Source organism: Glycine soja, chromosome 7 (genome assembly GCF_004193775.1).
Source record: "Glycine soja cultivar W05 chromosome 7, ASM419377v2, whole genome shotgun sequence".
NCBI classification, from domain to species: Eukaryota; Viridiplantae; Streptophyta; class Magnoliopsida; order Fabales; family Fabaceae; genus Glycine; species Glycine soja.
In genome coordinates this window covers 41,354,706-41,375,876 of record NC_041008.1, presented here as the reverse complement: position 1 = coordinate 41,375,876, position 21,171 = coordinate 41,354,706, and the positions used below count along the sequence as shown (strand labels likewise).

At 34.8% G+C, this 21,171-nt stretch overlaps 2 protein-coding genes across 2 annotated transcripts; both read left to right on the top strand.

Moving 5' to 3' along the window:
- Window positions 1-900: 900 nt before the first annotated feature.
- On the top strand, window positions 901-8,205 carry LOC114419753 (probable sulfate transporter 3.3). The gene is made up of 13 exons (XM_028385531.1): window positions 901-1,317; window positions 1,792-1,840; window positions 1,955-2,162; window positions 2,758-2,929; window positions 3,022-3,087; window positions 4,661-4,774; window positions 4,892-5,008; window positions 5,436-5,562; window positions 5,663-5,949; window positions 6,502-6,692; window positions 6,794-6,873; window positions 7,339-7,415; window positions 7,515-8,205. The coding sequence occupies exons 1-13, from the start codon at window positions 1,027-1,029 to the stop codon at window positions 7,704-7,706; spliced, it is 1,971 nt and encodes a 656-aa protein (XP_028241332.1). The 5' UTR covers window positions 901-1,026; the 3' UTR covers window positions 7,707-8,205.
- A 1,294-nt stretch (window positions 8,206-9,499) lies between these two features.
- LOC114419751 (SEC12-like protein 2) lies at window positions 9,500-21,011 on the top strand. The gene is made up of 10 exons (XM_028385530.1): window positions 9,500-9,900; window positions 10,285-10,385; window positions 11,008-11,158; window positions 11,552-11,643; window positions 11,798-11,897; window positions 17,687-17,762; window positions 17,839-17,959; window positions 18,129-18,245; window positions 18,331-18,398; window positions 20,546-21,011. The coding sequence occupies exons 1-10, from the start codon at window positions 9,604-9,606 to the stop codon at window positions 20,623-20,625; spliced, it is 1,203 nt and encodes a 400-aa protein (XP_028241331.1). The 5' UTR covers window positions 9,500-9,603; the 3' UTR covers window positions 20,626-21,011.
- The last annotated feature ends 160 nt before the right edge of the window (window positions 21,012-21,171 follow it).

The window sequence follows — 21,171 nt, the reverse complement described above, 5'->3', positions numbered from 1 at the left end:
GGTGTATTTATCTTTTAGTCCTTCAAATTTATAAATGCTATATTTAGTCCCTTGCACAATAAATTTATACTTGTGATGGATTTTAGCTGTCATAAATTATTATTTTTATTTTTTAACCGCTAAAATTTATATTTTAAAACCACCACAAAGTGTGAATTTATCAAGCGATCAATTAAAAAGAATAATTTGTCAAAAATTCAAAGATTAAAAACAAAAATTAGTAACTACAAAAAATACACATTTCAAATTTAGGGACCAAAACATTGACTAAGCCCAATAAATAACAGACTCTATGAGTAGTAAAAAATAATGAGCACATAAGAACTTTAGACTTTTAGGGTCCATTCGGTTTGTAAGAAAAGAAAGAGAAATGAGTGGAAGGTTTAAAAAATTTGGGATGAATCCCACACTTTCATATATTACTTTAATTTAAATAATTCTTCTCAATTTTATTTCTTTATTTTCCTCTACCAAATGGTACCATAGAGTCATTGAACGAGGAGTGAAAAATGTTTCATTTTCAAATTCTAGACCGTTTATAAGGTTGTTTTAGTGGTTGGAGAAGAATGTAAGGGGAAGGAAGGAAGGAGAAGTTCAAATTCTCCTAACAAACAAAATTAATAAACTAACATTTTTTATAAAAAAAAAAATATAAATGTACGAATGGGAATCCTGGCATATCAACCTGAGCATCAGCCAAAGGCCTACTGTGTGAGCTAACTGCCTCAAATACTAAATGAGAAGTACATAACACAAAAATCGTAGTACATAATGATAAATAACATTTATACCGCATAGGATTTTTTTTCATTTTTAAAACTATTTTAATTTATTTATTGTTTCTACCCTCTTGCAAATTTGTTTGATATATAATGGTGCGATCTTGTTTTGTGTAGTGTGTTGTGTGGGTGTAAATTAATGGGGTAAGGAGACTCAAAAGCATTGCTCAAATCAAAAGATAAAGCTATGTTTAGCACATAACTTTCCATAGTTTAGTTCTCTTTCACGGAACGTAATTCTGATTTTATGGAAGTAGCATTGGACAAAGTGACAATGGACCAAGTACCCAATGAAGTGCACCAAGTTGTTGCACCACCCTACAAGAGCTCCCTACAGAAGTTCATCACCAAGGTTAAGGAAACTTTTTTCCCTGATGATCCTCTGCGCCAATTTAAGGGACAACCACTCAAGAGAAAACTAATCCTTGGAGCTCAATATGTGTTCCCTGTGCTTCAATGGGCTCCTAGTTACAGCTTCAAACTTTTTAAATCTGACCTTATTTCTGGTCTCACCATTGCTAGTTTGGCCATCCCCCAGGTTAGTCATCAACAAGGTTTTAAATTACATTTGTCCAGTTTTGTTGCCACTCTTCATATTAAAATGTAGGTTTAAATATGTTTTCGATCCTTTGAAGTTGGTTCTATCCTTTTTTAGTTGTGACAATTTTTTACTGCAAGAGGAACTAAAAAAAATATTTCACAAATTTGAAGAACTAAAACATGCATAATTTAATTTGAAGACTAAAAATCACATATTTTTAAAGTTGAGGGACTAAAAACATATTTAAGTTTTAAAAAAATTACATACAAGTTGTGATGCAATCACATCAACCTCAAAAAGATGTTTGACATTGCTGCCACAATTATGGTTACAAGTTGCGGTTTGATTGCAATTCTTGATGTTAAGGAATACTGTAGAAAAATGTGACTAATGCAACTGCAGTTGTGATTGCAACATAATTATGTCCTCTCCACTTGGTTTTCTTCTTCAATTATGTGTCTTGTCATTCAGGGAATCAGTTATGCTAACCTTGCAAATCTTCCTGCAATTCTGGGACTCTGTGAGTATGTTGATTTTGCCAGCAGTGTGGCCGATGTGCTTATTTTGTTTTACAAATCAGAACCCATGCTATATCTAGTGCTATTGTTATAATTTTCTTTGGTACATATTTCAGATTCTAGTTTTGTTCCCCCCCTTGTGTATGTTGTTCTTGGAAGCTCAATGGATCTTGCAGTAGGACCTGTTTCTATTGCTTCCCTAGTGCTGGGATCCATGCTCACAGAGGAAGTGTCTCCCAGTGAACAACCTGATCTTTTTCTTCAATTAGCTTTAACTTCAACATTCTTTGCTGGGATCTTTCAAGCCGCTCTTGGAATTCTAAGGTAATTAATTCCTTATTAGCATTTCCATTTTTAGTTAAACTATTTACTTAGTCTCTATAGTTATTTTAATTTTAAGTTTTAGTCTAGATACTAGAAAATGACAAGTTTTAGTCTTTACATATTTTTGTTTACCAAGTTTTGGTCCTAGTCACTAATATCAGACTAGAAAATTGAAAGTTTTTGACTTTACACGTTTATGTTTACCTAAGTTTGGTCCCTCTCACTAACATGAATTTTTTTGCAGTATAAAACTGCTCCAAGAACTTTCTACCACTGATAAACTGGAAAAAAAATTGTATAGAGGCTCAATCTTACTGTTACTTTATGATAATTTGTTCAAACTTATTTGTTGAGAAAAACATTTATTTAATAAAATAAACAGATGTTTGCTGAATCTGTTTTTGCATAAAAAGTAAATATTTAATTTTAAACAATCTGACTCTTATGCATAGAGAGACTAAGAAGCTTAAAATTGAGACAACCATAGAAATTAAATGAATAGTTTAAGAGGTTAACCTTCAATTTTTCATTTGGAAAATGACAAAAGAAAAAGGGTCTCAAGTGAAATATGAGGTAAAGTCTCAAATGATTGCAGGCTAGGATTTATCATTGATTTTCTATCAAAGGCAATCCTTATTGGATTCATGGCTGGATCTGCTGTAATTGTAGCTTTGCAACAGCTCAAGGGCCTTCTCGGAATCAAACATTTCACCAAAAAGATGGCCCTGGTTCCAGTTTTGAGTTCTGTTTTTCAAAATAAACACGAGGTTGCTCCTTTTTTTTTTATTCTTTTCCATTTTTTTCTCAATATAGTATACTTTATTCTAAAAAAAATGTTATGTGTGGCTTTCTTTTGCAGTGGTCGTGGCAAACAATATTGATGGGGGTTTGCTTCTTGGTGTTTTTACTGGTTGCAAGACACATTGTACGTTTTTATTTTTCATTTTTACTAATTAAGTTATACGTATTTTCTTACCGTTTTTGTTTGAAATATATAACTCAAAGCTTAAATGAATTTAACTTTGATAATTTACTAGTATAAAAATTTATTGCATATATTTTAATAATAATTTTTCAGATTATATAATAAATTTGTTAAATTATGTGAATTGGCTTATACTAATATATATATAATTAAATTATCAAACGAGATGCGAACTTTGACTAAATATTAGCACAAAACAATTTACATAAATAATCATTAAAATTAAACTAATTTTATTCTCATTTTCCATATTCTTTCTTTATTTTCTCGATCAGTCAAATTCATACAAATTAACAAATATAATTAAATTATTAAATGAGATGTGGACTAAGATTTTTTTCTTTTTTTTACAAAAAAGATGTAGAGTAGGACTAAGTATTAGTATAAAACAATTCATATAAACAACACGGTAAGAATATGTTAAATAAAACTAACCGAAAAATTAGTTGTAAATTTATAAATGAGCTTATAACTAAAAGCTGAAAAAAAATTACTTATTAAATTATAAGTATTTGATAAAATTAATTATTAAAGTAGTAAAAAATGTAAAAATGATAGAAAAATAATAAAATTATGATTTATTTAAAAATGATAATAAAAAAATTGGATAAATATATTTAAGATAAAGATAGAAAAAAAGTATAAAAAACTAGAAGTTAGATGCTAACGTTTAAAAAAAAATACTTCAAGTAACATTTAAAAATACTAAAAGCTATTAACTAGTTTGTAAAAGAAGTTCAAAACTAATTGAAATGTCTTGTCTAACATAACATAAAACTCTTATTGTTTCTTAAGTCTAGAGTTTTTTTTTTTAGTAGATCAACCTTCCTCTCCAATTTTTTAAAAATAAACTAAAGTTAAACTATTTTTATTCTCATTTTCAATTATTTTTCGGTTTTCATAGTTAAATTCTTACAAATTAAATAAATTAATAATTAACTGGAAAATTATAACTATTTACTTCAAAATCAATTTTGTTAATATCCATCTAAACACGCACTAAATTATTCAACTCTTTTTTTTTTTTCAAGATGATGATACTTTTTTTTATCATTTATCATTTATTAAGAAATTCTCTTTCCCTCTCCCTCCTTTCTTTCAGCTATTTTAAATTTTTCTTTCAGCTATTTTAAATTTCTAAAAGAGTCTTGTGTTTATGGTTGATGGCAAAGATTAGTCATTGTTTTCAATGAAGACTATTTTATACCAACCATGATGAAGAAAAAAAAAATTAATGATAACATAGCAACTCTCTCATAAGAGATAAAAGAACAACATCACTTCAGTACCTGACTAGAGCAACTTGTTTGGAACCACTTGAATGAACAGAGGGTATAGTATTATTGAGCATTCACTAACTAACTTGTACCAAGGGAGATATAAGGTAGGTTGAATGATGATTAAGGGAGAAGGAACGATCCCTCCCTCCTGTTAACAAAAAAATTAACATTCTAATAACTAGCATTTGTTGATGAAAAAAAAAACTAACTTGTATCAAAATAAATATGTGCAGAGCATAAGGAAACCAAAGCTATTCTGGGTCTCAGCTGGAGCTCCTCTTGTGTCTGTCATCATCTCTACTGTCCTCTCTTCTGTAATCAAGGCTCAACTTCATGGCATCAGTGTGGTAACTCTCTCCCTCCCAACATTGCTTTTGTAATCATTATCACTGAATTTTAAGAGCCACATGTTACTACGACTCTAACTAAATCAATGTACTGCTATTTGCTGGTGTGGTTGCTAGATTGGAAAATTGCCACAAGGAGTAAATCCTCCTTCAGTGGATAAGCTACTTTTTCAAGGAAGTCATCTCGGTCTAGCCATCAAAACTGGCCTTGTCACTGGGTTATTATCCCTCACGGTACGTTTCATCCTTCTCATCTATACACTGTTATTCATTGGAACTTGATATAAAAATAAAAGAAAAAGGTCATTAAAAATACATCTAAATTAAACCAAGGATATTTTGGAATGATAACATTAAATGCATGAAATTAGTTAAGATTTACTTATATTTTCGATAAGAGTGAGTAAACAACATCATTTTTTATGTCTATTGTTTTTCATTGTAATCGTATCTTTCATTACATTTGTACTTCTCTTTTTTTTTTTTCTCTCTCTTTCTCTTTCTTAGTTATGAAATATGTTATACAATTTCTACTACAAATAACGTTTATCTTATTTATATAACTAAACTGAGCATAGATTAGGATTTTCTTTTCTTGTGGTTTACTTAGTTAGAACTTTGAAGTATGAAGCGATAGTTGAGCATTGGTATTTTGAAACAGGAAGGAATTGCAGTGGCAAGGACATTTGCTTCTATCCGAAACTACAAAGTGGATGGAAACAAGGAAATGATGGCAATCGGGTTCATGAATGTGGTTGGCTCCACCACATCCTGCTATGTTACAACAGGTTCATGCCAGTAGCCTAAAAGCCTTGTAAATTAATGAAGCCTAAGTATTAAGGTTTCGAAAACAAATATTAACCCATTTAAATGATGAATTTCTTTCAGGATCTTTCTCTCGCTCGGCTATCAACCATAATGCAGGTGCTAAAACAGCAATGTCAAACTTAGTAATGTCTGTGACAGTCTTGGTGACACTACTGTTTCTTATGCCATTATTTCAATACACACCAAATGTTATATTGGGTACTATCATAATAACAGCAGTGATTGGCCTCATTGATCTCCCTTCTGCCTATCTCATTTGGAAGCTAGACAAATTCGATTTTGTTGTGATGTTGACTGCATTCTTTGGTGTGATTTTTATCTCTGTCCAGCTTGGCCTTGCTATTGCAGTAAGTTCATGGTTTCTGCAATTTGTCTTGCAATGCTTACCTATCAATCATATTATCTATGGAATTGCCATTATGTTTGATGGCTGCTTTTTAAATTTACTTTTCTAGACAGTGGTCTTTAGAAAACTGCTAGCAGCCTAGTAACACACTCTTTCAAATATATTCTTTATTATTAACTGAAATTTATTTGGATTCATAGGGCAATGTGAGTCTCACTCCCTATTATTATTGTAATAATTTCATGATACTCAACAAATTTCAATTAATTGTAAAGAGTATGCTGGAAAGAGTGTATTAGAGGTTGTGTTGCCAACACTCCTCAATTCTTGGTAATCTATGACAACTAAGACCCATTTTATTTTGCATAAATCATATTTCTGCATTTTAGAATTTAGTCATATAAACAATGAAATGATAAAATCCAGAGAATAAGTGATCTGTGGAAGCTTGGGAAAAAAAGTTTAAGAGCTCTTCTTTTTTGGTTTAACATTCTAATAGCTCTTTTGATTAATCATTTTGATTGACCACTGAGATGCCAATCTTGTTGATCAGGTCGGATTATCAGTTTTCAGGATACTCCTGCAAGTTACAAGGCCTAAAACAGTAATGTTGGGGAACATACCTGCAACAACCATATATAGAAATATTCATCATTATAATGAAGCTACAAGAGTACCTGGTTTTCTTATTTTAAGTATAGAGGCTCCCATCAATTTTGCAAACATCACATATCTCAACGAGAGGTTTGGTTTCATTTTTACAGATTTTATGATGTTTGTGAAACTTTTCTAGCTGCATTGGTTATTGTTTTCACTGTTATTTAACCATTTGCATTTATTATCAGAATATTACGATGGGTAGATGAAGAAGAAGCTACTATAAATGATAACTTATGCCTTCAATTTGTGATTCTGGAAATGTCAGGTAATTACATCAGTATTTGAAACTGTAAAATTGGACTTTGGTAAACATATTGTCTTGATTTCTTGTGAATCATTTAATTTTTATTTCAACTATATTAAAACTTACATGATTTAATTCAGGTTCACAATAGCTGGATTTTTTTTTCTAAAGATAAATCTTTTTTGTTTATATATTTATTACTTATTATTGGATTGTTGAACCTGGAAAATATAAGCACCAATTAAACCATATAGATGACGGAATTTCTGGTGTAATATGGGGGAGTTATCACCTCTCTTGAGGGCAACTATATGAAAGACTTAACATTTTCATCCATTGAGGGAGGTTTGAGTTGATTGTATTTTAGAGATCTTTGTTCGAGTATATTACAGGACATGTTTCTCATACTTTCTTTTGTATGCAAAATGGGATACACATTCAATAATAAAAAAAATATATCAATGATATGATCTTTGAGATTTTCAGCTGTGAGTGCCATAGACACAAGTGGAGTCTCACTTTTCAAGGACTTGAAAACAACATTGACAATGAAGGGTGTTCAGGCAAGAATACTAAACACTGACAAACTTGATTTATTTACACACCTTGACAGATAAGAATTAAGTCTCTCAACTGCAACTAACTAGAATGAGTTGTGACAGCTTGTGTTGGTGAATCCTCTAGCTGATGTTATAGAAAAGCTGCAAAAAGCAGATGAAGTTGATGATTTCGTTCGAGAAGATTACCTTTTCATGACAGTTGGAGAGGCTGTAACTTCACTTTCATCACTAATGAAGGGCCAATCACCAACCATGGAAGAAGAGGAGGCACAGAAAATTGTGACTGAGTACTAATTTGTTACTTAAGATAGCAGAAAGGAAAACAAAAATTAAAAAGAAGCAGCAGCGGCAGAGTAGAATAGAGTTGGTATGGACTGATTAATGCAACTAGTTTAGAAAACTAGGCTCCACTAGGCATCTCCTTGTGGAATTGAAACTGTCTCCTAGAATATATAGAATGGCCTCACAACTCACAAGCGATCCTTGGCCGTGAGTTGAAGTGGTAACAAGTTGGTTGTGAATTTAGGCTTGAGAAATACTAGTAACACACTTTTTTGTGTTGCTAGCACTCCTCATTTAGGCATCCATGCTGATTTCCATGTGCTTTTGAGCACCTCAGGCTCAACAGAACCTCTTGTGAATATCTGTTGTGTACTATAAAATAAAAACCTCAGAAAAATTGACTAGTCAATGTAATCCATAGTGCTACTCAATCAGTGTACATAACATTTGTGTGTAACTAGCATTGAACTCTGGAGGATAAGTCCTCTTTATAGCATCATTATCTTCTTGGTTCTTATTTTCTCTTGAGGTTTAGTTTGTGTCCTGATTATTTTCTTGGGGGTTGGGATGTCTGTGCTACTAGTTTTACTATTTAAACAAAAATTGCAGCACTGCACATTATCTATAGTGAGAAAATGCAGTATCAATCTAGTTTGTCACTTTATGGCCGTCTAAAAATTATTGAGGAAGGCTATATTGAACTGCATACAAGATAATTGAGTTTTAGATATCTGTTCTTACTGCTGGTTCAATAAAAAAGCAATACAAAGGTATATAATCAGATACATATATGACAGATTAGATTAGATTACACGATTTACTATACGGGTGTGTTTTGGAGGAGAATAGAGAGTTAATAGTAAAAACTAAGATTGAATTAAATCAAATCCATTTGTGTTTTTTAAGGTGACAAGCATCCTGTACTAGAAGACACAAACAAGAATCAAATCTTGTTTGGATACGACTAAAACTTTAGATCATCAACTCATAAAATATATTAAAAAATCAAAGTTTAAATACAATTTTGTTCATCTTATTTTTTAAAATTCACAATTTTGGTGTTCATACTTTAAAATAGAGACATTTAGTTTTCCTTTTTTTTTTAATTCATAGATTTAGTCCTCATATTTAAAAATAAAGGCATTTTGTCTCCTATTTATATAAAATTTGTTATTTTGATTTTTCCATCAAACTAAAACATTGACTATTAAGGGATTAACATTGACTATAACACATTAAACAAATAATCTTATGCATTATGAATATAAAAATTATTTTCTCTATCTATAATAAAATTTTACTTTGACCATAACTAACATCAACCTTTAGTATTATGAAATTAGATATCTTATTTTTTTTATATATACTTGTAATTAAACATAGTTATTCAAGACAACTTACAATCTGATCTTTAAACAAACAAAGTTAATTCAGTTAATAAAAAATAGACTCATGTCCTAGTCAAAAGATATAAGTTTGATTTGTGTTGTTAATGCAATGATATTATTAGTGAATAATTTATAAGCATTATTATAGATGTTTTTTGAACACGGAGGTTTACTTCTTGATGAGTCTTAAGCCCAACTCACCACTTCATACGAGTTGATCTACATGCTAAATGGTATAAATCTCATGACTTATTGCATCAAAAGAATAATGAAACTTTATTATAAAATATATTCATTTTATAAAAATACAACAACTCTTTTATTTTTAATAAAATTTTATAAATTTGTTTATTTGCGTAAAGTCAACCTGCCAACTAATACATTAATGTTTTTCATTAAAAGATGAAAATAAGTTTTGTGTTGTTCATACTTCATAGCAAAAACGCTTTCTCAAAACAAGCAGTGTCACGCAGCTGAATCATATTCACTCCAAAAAAAAAAAAAAAGCTCAGAGAGAGAGAATGGGGAAAAGACAAATCCCAGACCCTCCGAACTTTAAGAAATACGGCGTTCCTTTCTACTCCGTTGCGTGGATTCCCCAACACGTTGTCAAATCGCGCCAAATCGAAACCGCCGATGAGTCCTCGGACTCCGATCACAGCACTTCGCCGGCGACCGAGGCGGAGAAGGAACCCGCGACGGTCGCCGGTAACTACCTGCTGTTCGCCGGCGGCGGCGGAGCAGGCCACAGCGGTATCCCCAATGCTTTGGTTATTGCGCACTTCGATGTCGCGTCGAATTCTCTCTCTGATCAACCGGTACGCGATATATTCTGTTGGTTGCACGATTCCGGAATTGTTAGGGATTTGTTTTCGTGGCGAAATTTTCGTGATTCCGAAACGAGAGGAATCGGATCTGGTTTTGATTAGGATTTTCGTTGTGTGATGCAATGCGGATTATTGGGTTAATGCTTGCTTTTGTTACAATGTGAAAAATCTGTGCTAGTTGCTTGATTTAGCTGTGTGGTTGATTTTCTGTGTTGTTTTGTGGAAGTAGATTTGTTCGAATTGTTATCAATTGATGTATTGAATTTTTATTGTTTGTCTAAGATTGTATAAAGATGTCTGCAGAAAGATGTGGTTCATGTGATTATAATAATATTACTATATTCTGTTGTTTGAGTAACCTTGTTAATATTTCAGGTGTGTAAGCTAGGAACTGATTCTGAATTGCCTTATAGGATGGCACTTAACTCTAATGGTGATGGCCTTATTTGTGCAATGGAAACGCCCATGGTTTGCAGGTCCTTTTTCTTCCCATCACCTCTTTGCGTTCATATCTGTTAAAATTCATGTCAAATGTTTTGGATGAGTGAACCCAGACTAGTTTGAGCTTACATGTAGAGGTCATGCTTGGTTGAGCATTTGGAAAATTAAATCATCTTTCATCTAGACTTTATCATGTTCAAATAAATTTCCATTTTCTCCCTTTCAATCAAGTGGTATGAAATACAGATAAAAGTAGGAAAATAAGATGACGGTTTCAAAATTGCCTGCTTTGTATGCTTTTATGATCCAACGTAGAGATACAATTCCTAAAAGTATTAAGAACTTTCTAGTTTCTAGTATGTTGAGGAACTATGTGACACCTGTATAGATTAGGTATGTATCTAAATATAACCTTGTTTATGCTGACCCTCTAGGTAAGGACATTAGCTTCGAATGAATTGAAGTAATTCAATCATTTAGTTATACAACTCTATCTATATAAATTTTTACTCACAAACATTATCTTTTATCTTATATTTTAGTATAGAATATTGAACTGAAAAACGAGAAACCCAATAGACTGTATGGTAGTTTAGTAGTTCTAACCATAGTAATGATGTTGAACATCATGATCAATATTATGCCTTGTTTATGAAGATGGTTTGACTGGGATCAAAACAAGAGCTCTGAAATTCATAAGTTGAGTCTGAAGTTGTCAGAGAAAGTGCTCTCACAGTTGGAGGATGTTGGACAGCAATTAGCATTGGCATTCAACAATGATGGTACTGCACTAGCTGCTGGTGGGGAGGTATAGATTTCCTTTATATTTACAGAAGTCAAAAGATACCATTTTATAACATTGATGTTCATTTTTAGCAACATGAAAGAAAGATGATTTTTGGAAAATATATCCACTAATTAATTATTACTGCACTTCGTTTTCAACTGAGGAATATTTTCAAAAAGATTAATATCCAAATTCCAAACTCGTGATGTACTTTTTCTAAAATTAATATTAAACAGTGAGAAACTTCTGTTTTATTGGACAGTAGTTGCATGCCATGCATATGCTTTAAATTTTCTTCACTACAGGATTATTCATTCTTCTGGCAAATAACTAAATAAGCATTAAAATGTAGAAAATTCTTTGCTGATAAAGGAGTGGAATGCTTTATGATATTGTAATTTTGGTGCAGTACAGGATGGCAATCTAAGGGTTTTCAAGTGGCCTAGCATGGAAATTATTCTCAACGAGACTAATGCTCATTCTTCTTTGAAGGACTTACATTTCAGGTTTGTTGTGCATAGCAGCATATGCATTTCACAGATATGTTACTCTTTGGCTTCATAACTCACAAGGAAAAGAAGACAGTTGACGATGGGTCTCTATAAACCCTGTTATTTGTGAAGGATTGTGCCTTACAGTTTGGTTTTGTTTGTCTTGCAGTTCTGATGGTAAATTACTTGCCTCTTTGGGAAGTGGTGGCCCTTGCAAGGTTTGGGACGTTTCTTCATCAATGGTCTTATCTTCTCTATCAAATGAAAATGTGAGCAATTGATACCAGTACAGAAAGTTAACTTCTCTTAAACTTTGCATGGGCTTGATAGTTTTATGAGCTTTGTTTGAAATTTTCTCTTCCTTCTAGATTGTTAAAGTATTGTGTATATAGCTGTATGTAGACAGTTGTATTGTGCAAGTGTAAACAGCTGTCTCCCTCTCTTTGTACCTTATATGTATATATATATTTATTAGTGTGTAATGAAAAAGCAGTTTGAGTGTGAGTACACACAAATTTCAAATCTCAAGTTGGTATCAAAGCGGGTACGGTCTCGTTCTGATTGTCTCCGGCATCGCCACCGCCGTCTTCGACCACCATCCACCGTTGTCTCCGGCCGCCGCCGCCGTCTTATCTTCCGGCGATCCCAGGGTTAGGTGCGCCTTGAAGAGCGCGACTCACCCCTGGAAGTTGCATGGCCAGAATCTTAGCCACGCGCCTCCACCCGCCGCCACCATTCCGCGCCAGATCTAGCGCGTGAAGCTCACGCGCCGCCCTCCGGTGACCGGAAGCTTACCGGACCAGTCCCAGCAGCTTCGTCGGCCCCTTCTAGGCACATTTCACTTCTTGTTTTCCAGTATTGACGCGCTTGGCCGTTCCAGCCCTTGCGTCTCCTTCTTCTTCTTGATCGGAAATGGCATCTGCCGGTCCTGTGTTCTCCTTCTCTGGAACTCCCACCATTACTACTGCAAAACTCAATTGGAAGAACTACTTATCTTGGTCGGCCTCAGTGGAGTTGTGGTTTCTTGGCCAAGGATATCATGACCACTTGGAAAAAGGAGCTAGTGCTGTTCCAAATGACAAGAAACCTAAGTGGGAAAAACTTGACTTTCAACTATGTGCTGTGCTGTGACAATCTGTTGAGCCAGATGTTTTAGAAATCCTTAGATCATTCAAAACATGTTGTTCTTTTTGGAAAAAGGCCCAAGATATATTTGCCAATGATATTCAAAGTCTTTTTGATGCAACCCAAAAGGTTGTTGCACTCAAACAGACCAACCATGATATGATTGCACATATAGGTAAAGCTCGAGCGGTAGTGGAAGAGTTAAAAAGGATTCTTGTGGTTGATTCTTTGGATGAAGTAAATAGAAAGTTGGACAAGTTTTACATGGTTCTTATTTTGAAAAGTTTACATTCAGATTTTGATCATGTGCGTGATCAAGTCCTTGCTGGTGCCGACCAAAAAAAAAAAAGTCCTTGCTGGTGATCAAGTTCCGTCAATGAACTCCCTAGTTACTAGACTTCTTCGTGTGCCCCACGTGTTGAAAGATGAAAACTTAGCTGAAGTTGTGGAAACATCGGCCATGGTAGCACCTCGTGGAAGAGGAGGAAGTCGTAACAACAGAGGAGGCCATGATGGAAGGAGTGGACGTCCTCAATGCACATATTGCAAGAGGATGAGTCATACTCAAGAAAATTGTTACTCCTTACATGGCTTTCCCGACAAGGTAGCAAATGCATCTAAATCTGAAAAATTAGAGTCTAAGTTTTCTGCTGAGGAGTACCAAGAATATTTGAAGCTTAAATATGAAAAATCCAGCAACCAAGTCCAATCCTCTTTGGTACCCTGTGTTTCAACAACATGTATTTCTCAATTTATGGAAGGTCCTAGTCCTTGGATACTTCATTCAAATGCCTCTGATCATATTTCTGGTAACAAATCATCTTTCTCATCTATTTCTTTTCCAAAAACTCCTCACTTTGTTACTATAGCCAATGGGTCCAAAGTTGCATCTCAAGGAATTGGTCAAGTTTCTTTGTCTCCTTCATTAAAGTTGAACTCTGTGTTATTTATCCCTCATTGTCCCTACAACTTAATCTTATTAAGTCAATTGATTCGTTGGTTAAATTGCTCAGTAACCTTTGATGCTAATTCTTTTGTTATTCAGGAACATGGTACGGGTCGTCTGATTGGAGAAGGACGTGAATCACAAGGTCTTTATTACTTAGAATCCAGCCTTCCTGTGTCCTATTTTGCAACTTCAAAGCCCAAGCTTTTGCATGATCGTTTGGGTCATCCAAGTTTAACAAAATTGAAAATGATGATTCCTAGTCTTAAGAACCTTCAAGTCTTAGAATGTGAATCTTGTCAATTAGGGAAACATGTTAGGTCATCATTTCCTCAAACTGAAAAAAGATGTAACTCGGCTTTCTCGACCATTCATTCTGACATTTGGGGACCAAGTTGTGTCACATCTTTTGGTTTTAGATATTTTGTAACCGTCATTGATGAATTCTCTAGATGTACTTGGGTTTATTTAATGAAAGACAGATCTAAACTTTTGTCTATATTTATCTCTTTCTTTAATGAGATTAAGAACCAATTTGGGAAAACTATTAAGATTTTCAGAAGTGATAATGCTAAAGAATACTTTTCTCATGATCTGTCCTCCTTTTTATCCTCAAAAGGTATTTTACATCAGTCCACATGTCCTCATACACCAGAACAAAATGGCATAGCAGAGAGGAAAAATCGTCATCTCCTTGAAACTGCACGCTCCTAATGTTAAACTCAAATGTTCCTATACACCATTGGGGAGATACAATTCTCACTGCTTGTTTCTTAATAAACAGGATGTCTTCTTCTTCTCTTGAAAATTAGATTTCTCACTCAATTATTTTTCCTCATGATCCATTATTTCATGTCTCTCCTCGGGTATTTGGTTGTACTTGTTTTGTTCATGATCTCTCTCCCGGTTTAGACAAACTCTCTGCTAAGGCTATTAAATGTGTCTTTTTGGGATATTCTCGTCTTCAAAAGGGTTACAAGTGTTACTCTCCAATTACAAGACGGTACTATATGTCTGCTGATGTTACCTTTTTTGTGGACATATCTTTCTTCTCGTCCTCCATAGACTATTCTTCTTCCCTTCAGCAAGTTCTTTTAGTTCCATCTTTTGGTCCAATGAGTAATTTCAACCAAAGTGTTAGTGGAACCCCATCTGATCCACCAAGTTCAACTGAAGTTGCTCCTCCACATCTCATCACATATCAACGTAGGACACGGCAAGTTAGTTCTACAGTGCTTGAGTCTTCTTCTCGTGATTTTGATCCTCCTCTAACAGATCCTCAAACCATGGATCCTTCCTCCTCCATTCCTTCTCATAACTCTGATTCAGACTGACCCATTGCCTTCAGGAAAGATACTCGATCTACTCGTATTCCTCATCTTATTTATAATTTCTTGATTTATCATCGGTTGTCTCCTTCATACTTTTCTTTTGTTCTCTCATTGTCTTGTCTTATTGTTCCTAACAATATCCGTGAAGCACTTGATCATCCTGGATGGCGACAGACCATGATTGATGAAATGCAGGCTCTTGAAAGCAATGGTACTTGGGAGCTTGTCCCTCTTCCTCCTGGCAAGAAAACTGTTGGTTGTAGATGGGTCTATGCTATTAAAGTCGGGCCTAATGGTGGTGTTGATCGGCTTAAGGCTCGGTTAGTAGCTAAAGGATACACTCAGATCTATGGCCTTGATTATTGTGATACCTTTTCTCTTGTAGCTAAAATCACCACTGTTTGATTGTTTCTTGCTATGGCTGTCATGCGTCATTGGCCTCTCCATCAACTTGACATTAAAAATGCCTTCCTTCATGGTGATCTTGAGGAGGAAATTTATATGGAGCAACCTCCTGCATTTGTTGCTCAGGGGGAGTATGGCCTAGTGTGCAAGCTACACCGATCTCTCTAAGGGTTGAAGCAATCTCCTCGAGCTTGATTTGGTAAATTTAGTCATATTGCGCAACTTTTTGGATTGAAACGTAGTGAAGCAGATCATTCTGTTTTTTATTGTCATACATCTCCTAGAAAGTGTGCTTATCTAATGGTCTATGTTGATGATATAGTGATTACAGGAAATGATGCTACTAAGATCTCTCAGCTAAAAGAACACTTATTCAGCTATTTTCAGACCAAAGACCTGGGTTATTTGAAGTACTTTCTTGATATTGAGGTGGCTCAATCAAAAGACGGTGTTGTGATTTCACAGAGAAAGTATGCTCTTGATATATTGGAGGAAACAGGCATGCAAAATTGTAGGCTTGTTGATAGTCCTATGGATCCAAATTAGAAGCTCATGATAGATCAAAGTGAAATTTACCCTGATCTCGAGAGATATAGGAGATTTGTGGGAAAACTCCTTTATCTTACTATTACAAGACCTGATATTTCTTTTGTTGTTGGGGTTGTTAGCCAATTTATACAAAATCCCCATGTTTATCATTGGAATGCTGTCATGCGTATTCTCAGATATGTAAAAAAGGCTCTAGGACAAAGATTGTTGTATGAGGACAAGGGTAGCACTCAAGTTTCTAGATATTGTGATGCAAATTGGGTTGGTTGTCCCATAGACAGGAGATCTACCTTAGGATATTGTGTTTTTACTGGAGGGAATATTATTTCTTGGAAGAGCAAGAAACAAACTGTTGTTGCTCGATCCAGTGCAGAGCCTGAATATAGATCTATGGCTATGGTTACATGCGAACTTATGTGGATTAAACAATTTCTCCAAGAGTTGGGATTTTGTGAAGTTGTGCAAATGAAACTATACTGTGATAATCAGGCAGCTCTTCACATTGCCTCAAATCCAGTCTTTCATGAGAGGACTAAACACATAGAGATTGATTGTCATTTCATTCGAGAGAAACTATTGTCCAAGGAGATTAACACCGAGTTCATCAACTCTAATGACCAGCCGGCAGACATTCTAACTAAGTCCTTAAGAGGAACTAGGATTTAGTCTATATGTTCCAAGCTTGGTGCATATGATTTGTATGCTCTAGCTTGAGGGGGAGTATTAAAGTATTGGGTATATAGCTGTATGTAGACAGCTGTATTGTGGAGGCAGCTGAATTGTGTAAGTGTAAACAGCTGTCTCCCTCTCTTTGTACCTTATATATATATTTATTAGTGTGTAATGAAAAAGCAGATTGAATGTGTAAGTATACACACAAATTTCAAATCTCAAGTTAGATAATTGGTTTAAATTTGGTTATTTCATGGATTGCACTCCATAGTGACATTATTTAGTCATGTTGAAGTATTGGGAAATATCATACATTTATCTGAAGTAGAAATTAGTTATAATTCTGAAGACATAGGCAACATGTAGTATCAAAGTGGTGTTGGAAAGTCACCTTAATTGCGGTCACCCCTGGGTTCTAGCCAACCTTAGTTGCAGCCTCTTTGATGCTTGTCTTAATCGCAGACTCAAGGGTGGTGTTTAGTCCCACAACAATTAGAGATATGGCTTAAATAGAACTTATAAAGCTTGAGCAGTCCTCGCCTTACAAGTTAATTGTGTGGTTGTGGACTAAACACTACACTTGGGGCTGGCAACCTCCAAAGAGGCCACAACTAAGGCAGGTTAGGGTTGACCGCAATTAAAGCAGGGCTTTATAACACTCCCCCTCACACCCAGGACTAATGAATCTAGGATAAGCTTTGAGACCATCTTAGGATTTGGATTTAGGGCCTAATTCAATCCCACAAAAGCAGATTGTAAGATGAGGACTGTCCAATCTTTATAAACTCTATTTAAGCCATATCTCTAGTCGATGTCGGGACTAAACACCACCCTAGAGGCTACAATTAATTCAGCCCCCAAAGAGACTGCAACTAAGGCAGGCTTAGGGGTGACCGCAATTAAGGCGGTTTTCCAACACCTATGCTGAACATGGAATATATGGTGCCTCAATATTATTCACATGTTTGACTTGGTGATTGCTTTTGTCAGTAATTGTATACACTAATCGTATTTTGTTGAATTTATACAGCGCGAAACTTTTAGCTCTTGCAGATTTTCTCAAACAAATGACGAGACTCTGATCCTATATATTGCTGCCATGACTGGTAAATAATTTTGCAGAGAAAAATGATCTCCTTTTCATGTCTTTCAACTGACACAAGTTTTTATTGTTGTATATAGATAAAGGTGGAAGCATCCTGACCTGGAATACACAAACATGGGAAAGGATGGCCTCAAAGCATATTATTCGTGATCCAATCTCTGCATTTAATGTCTCAGCTGATGGAAAGTTTCTTGCGTGGTACATATTCTAATCTTTATTTTTGTACTACTTAAGATGTCATTCTTGTCTTTTCTTAAGCTACCTAGAAGCAGCAAATGGTGACTTAATTTTTGTGGTTTACCTTCAGACCTCAAGGGTGCATTTTGACAAGAACTTATTTCTTCTGTTTTGGTGGGTTGACATGCAGTGGAACACCTTCAGGAGACATTGTAGTTGTAAATTCAACAAATATGCAGATTCACACAATGATAAAAAAGGCTCACCTTGGCATAGTAACTGCTTTAGCATTCTCCCCTGATTCAAGGTTCGAACTCAAATGTACATACATTTTTCATGTGTCTTATGTCATGTTTTAAGGTAGTCATTGATGTGGTTGCTTCTGTATTTAGGGCGGTGGCTTCTGTATCCATGGATTCAAGTGCGAGGGTAACAATAATTGAAGAGAAGAAGACTAATGGTACGTGCATATTTCATAGTTTGTTGACATGTTAACTCTTCATTTTCTTGCTATACAGATTCATAATTGTTTTGCAGAACTCTTTTAACTTAGTGCAGTCCTTTCAGCCTATCCACCTGTAACTTAATTAACCTGGAATGTTAGTGGTCCAAAATTTTGTTGAAATGACAACATTTCAAAAAAGTTAGAAAGTTTAGCACGCTCCCTGTGAAGAATATCTAGTTCCCGAAAGTGAAAATTTATATAATTATTTTTGTGCATGGGTATAATACTGTACTGTCAATAACACTCGGTATAAGACTGCTAAGTACTGAAGCATGCCTGTGTTTAAACATGTGACCAGCCTAAATTTTCAACTCCTGCTACATGTGAAATTGGACCATATTAGCTTAAAGTGGGAAAATAAGTAATCCAACATAATATTTTTTTTTATCTGCAAAAATAATATTATATATTAGATAAGTTTCAGTATAAGTCCCCAAGTCGTACTGTGATTTTTACAATCACTAATGAGATCTCCCATGTGGAGGTTTGGTTCCCTAATACAAAACTAATCGTGATGGATTAAAGAATCAAAACTCTAAGTACATATTGGTGATCCCTATCTGTGGAACTATTTTCCTTTAGTTACAAAACCCTTCTCTGATATGACTTGACCATTGATGAAAAGGATTGTTGAATCCTTTTTCTAGGTTCCTCAACCAGCTCCAACAAAAGAAAATGGCATCATCCAATATCTTACTGGTGTTGGGGCTATGGTTTGCAAATATGATTCTATTTCTATGGTTCCATATACTCCAAGTTAGTGCCACCCACCAAATTAGCCATCTTTGTGACTTGATACCAAGATGTGTATTGCAGAATGAGTGCTGCATGAAATTCTGCCTTGGGTGTTGCGAAAAAGGTCCCACCATGTTGATCCAAGACTAGGATTCCCACCAGATCTGCCTAATTCTATGACAGCTGAAAAACAAATGCCCTGCATCCTCCTCCTTTTCTGTACCGAATGGGCAGAGTGTATCATTGCTATCGATATTTCTTCGAGTCAAGTTCAATTTAATGGGCAGTCTGTCCCTTATTAATCTCCAGACAAAAAATGCTACCTTGTTTGGTATTTTTAGCTTCCATATGGCATGAAAAATTTCATCTGTGTTATCATCTTTTGAGTTCCTGTCCAGTAATTGGTATGCACTTCTAACTGTGTATTTTCCAGTGGTATCATTTGTCCATACCCATTTATCCAATTGCTGGAGATTTATATGAATAGCTTGTATTTCTTCCAAAAAATCAGCCCCCATACTTATTTCATTCTCGAATAGTAGCCTCCTCCACTGCATATCATTTCCATTTCCCTTCTGAACTGTCTCCCATCTGCAATATGTATTGCTTTTGTTGTTTCATGTTTAGGTACAATCTAGGATACTTTGCCTTTAAAGGGATCCCATCAGCCATCCATCCATCCATCCATCTTCTTAGAATCTAGCTTTTGAACCAGACCCTACACTCCTGCTTATGCCCTGTTTGAACCAGCTTTCCTCCCTTGAATTGTGGCACACCTTTTTCAAGTCATACCACCATTTGGAGACTGCTTGAGGTGTATTGTTGCCATCCAAGCTCCGCCAACCTCCATATTTGGAACTCTAGCCCAGAGTTGTCCAACCTCCATATTTGGAACTCTAGCCCAGAGTTGTCCCTGATGGTGAAATAGATTCCACTTCCACTTTCCTAGGAGAGCCTGATTGAATTTGGTCTAGTTTCTAATTCCAAGGCCTCCTTTTTCTTTTGATATTATTGTGTGATTAATTGAATATTCTTCATTCAAGCTCCGTAAGCCCCTTGCCATGTTTCAGTCGTTTGTATTCTGACATTTCTGTTCAAATAGATCTATTCCCAAAGATTAAACATATAAAAAATTTGCCTGGAATTGGGGAAAGGGTCGAATGTAACAACTTCCAAATTTGACCAACCCCACCACGACAAAAAAAAATAAAATTATATAATGCTACAAATGAACTTGGGAACTTGCAGTTCAATAAAATATATATGCTTTGCTTTGCTAAATGGATGTTGTATTTGATCATAAATCAAGTAGAGGGGCAATTTAGCACTTGACTCACTCCCCCCCCCCCCCCCCCCCTCTTAAGCAGGGCTTAGCTTGTGGATTGCATTATTTATCATCCTACTTGCAGTAGCCGCTTACTTCCTGAGGCAAGAAATTGAAAAGTGAAGGTTCCAAGATTTTGCTTATTGAAATATGAAACAATTAGCATCCTTGTGAATGCTACTGCTTATTTTTGATGCATTGTCATTTTTTAAGGGGTTTGCTGATACTTTTATATATTTTGGCATCTTTATGAACAGTTGTTCTAGGACACGACCCTCTCTCTAAAATGCCTTGTAACATGGGTTGTATCGTTACGTTACATGTTTCGTACAATGCTTCCAGGTAGAATTGAGCTATCATTCATTACTTGCTATTTGCTGTGTATTTTGATGTTATATGATATATAGCTTTCACTGTCAGAAGTAACCCGAGGGCACGGGTTTTGGATTACCAAACTTTGACAAATGAAATGATTCAACCAATAATGAAGGCTTCATGACTGAATTTTACTACAACTTCTAATTTTAATGAAGGCAAATTATTTCTTATTTAATAGTATTTTATCATGTTCTTCGTGGGAAATTATTTTCCTGTATTCTTGTTTTCTGGTTCATAAATTATATATCAAAATGATGACAATTTTCGTAACTAGTACGTTAATCAAAGTTC

Bases quoted from the DNA above. Each gene is read 5' to 3' on its own strand.
- LOC114419753 (XM_028385531.1), top strand. From the start codon at position 1,027: ATGGAAGTAGCATTGGACAAAGTGACAATGGACCAAGTACCCAATGAA. The intron at 2,930-3,021 runs GTTGCTCCTTTT...TTTCTTTTGCAG, and splicing joins TTTTTCAAAATAAACACGAG to TGGTCGTGGCAAACAATATT. The intron at 4,775-4,891 runs GTAACTCTCTCC...TGTGGTTGCTAG, and splicing joins AACTTCATGGCATCAGTGTG to ATTGGAAAATTGCCACAAGG.
- LOC114419751 (XM_028385530.1), top strand. From the start codon at position 9,604: ATGGGGAAAAGACAAATCCCAGACCCTCCGAACTTTAAGAAATACGGC. The intron at 9,901-10,284 runs GTACGCGATATA...TTAATATTTCAG, and splicing joins ATTCTCTCTCTGATCAACCG to GTGTGTAAGCTAGGAACTGA. The intron at 17,960-18,128 runs GTACATATTCTA...GTTGACATGCAG, and splicing joins GATGGAAAGTTTCTTGCGTG to TGGAACACCTTCAGGAGACA.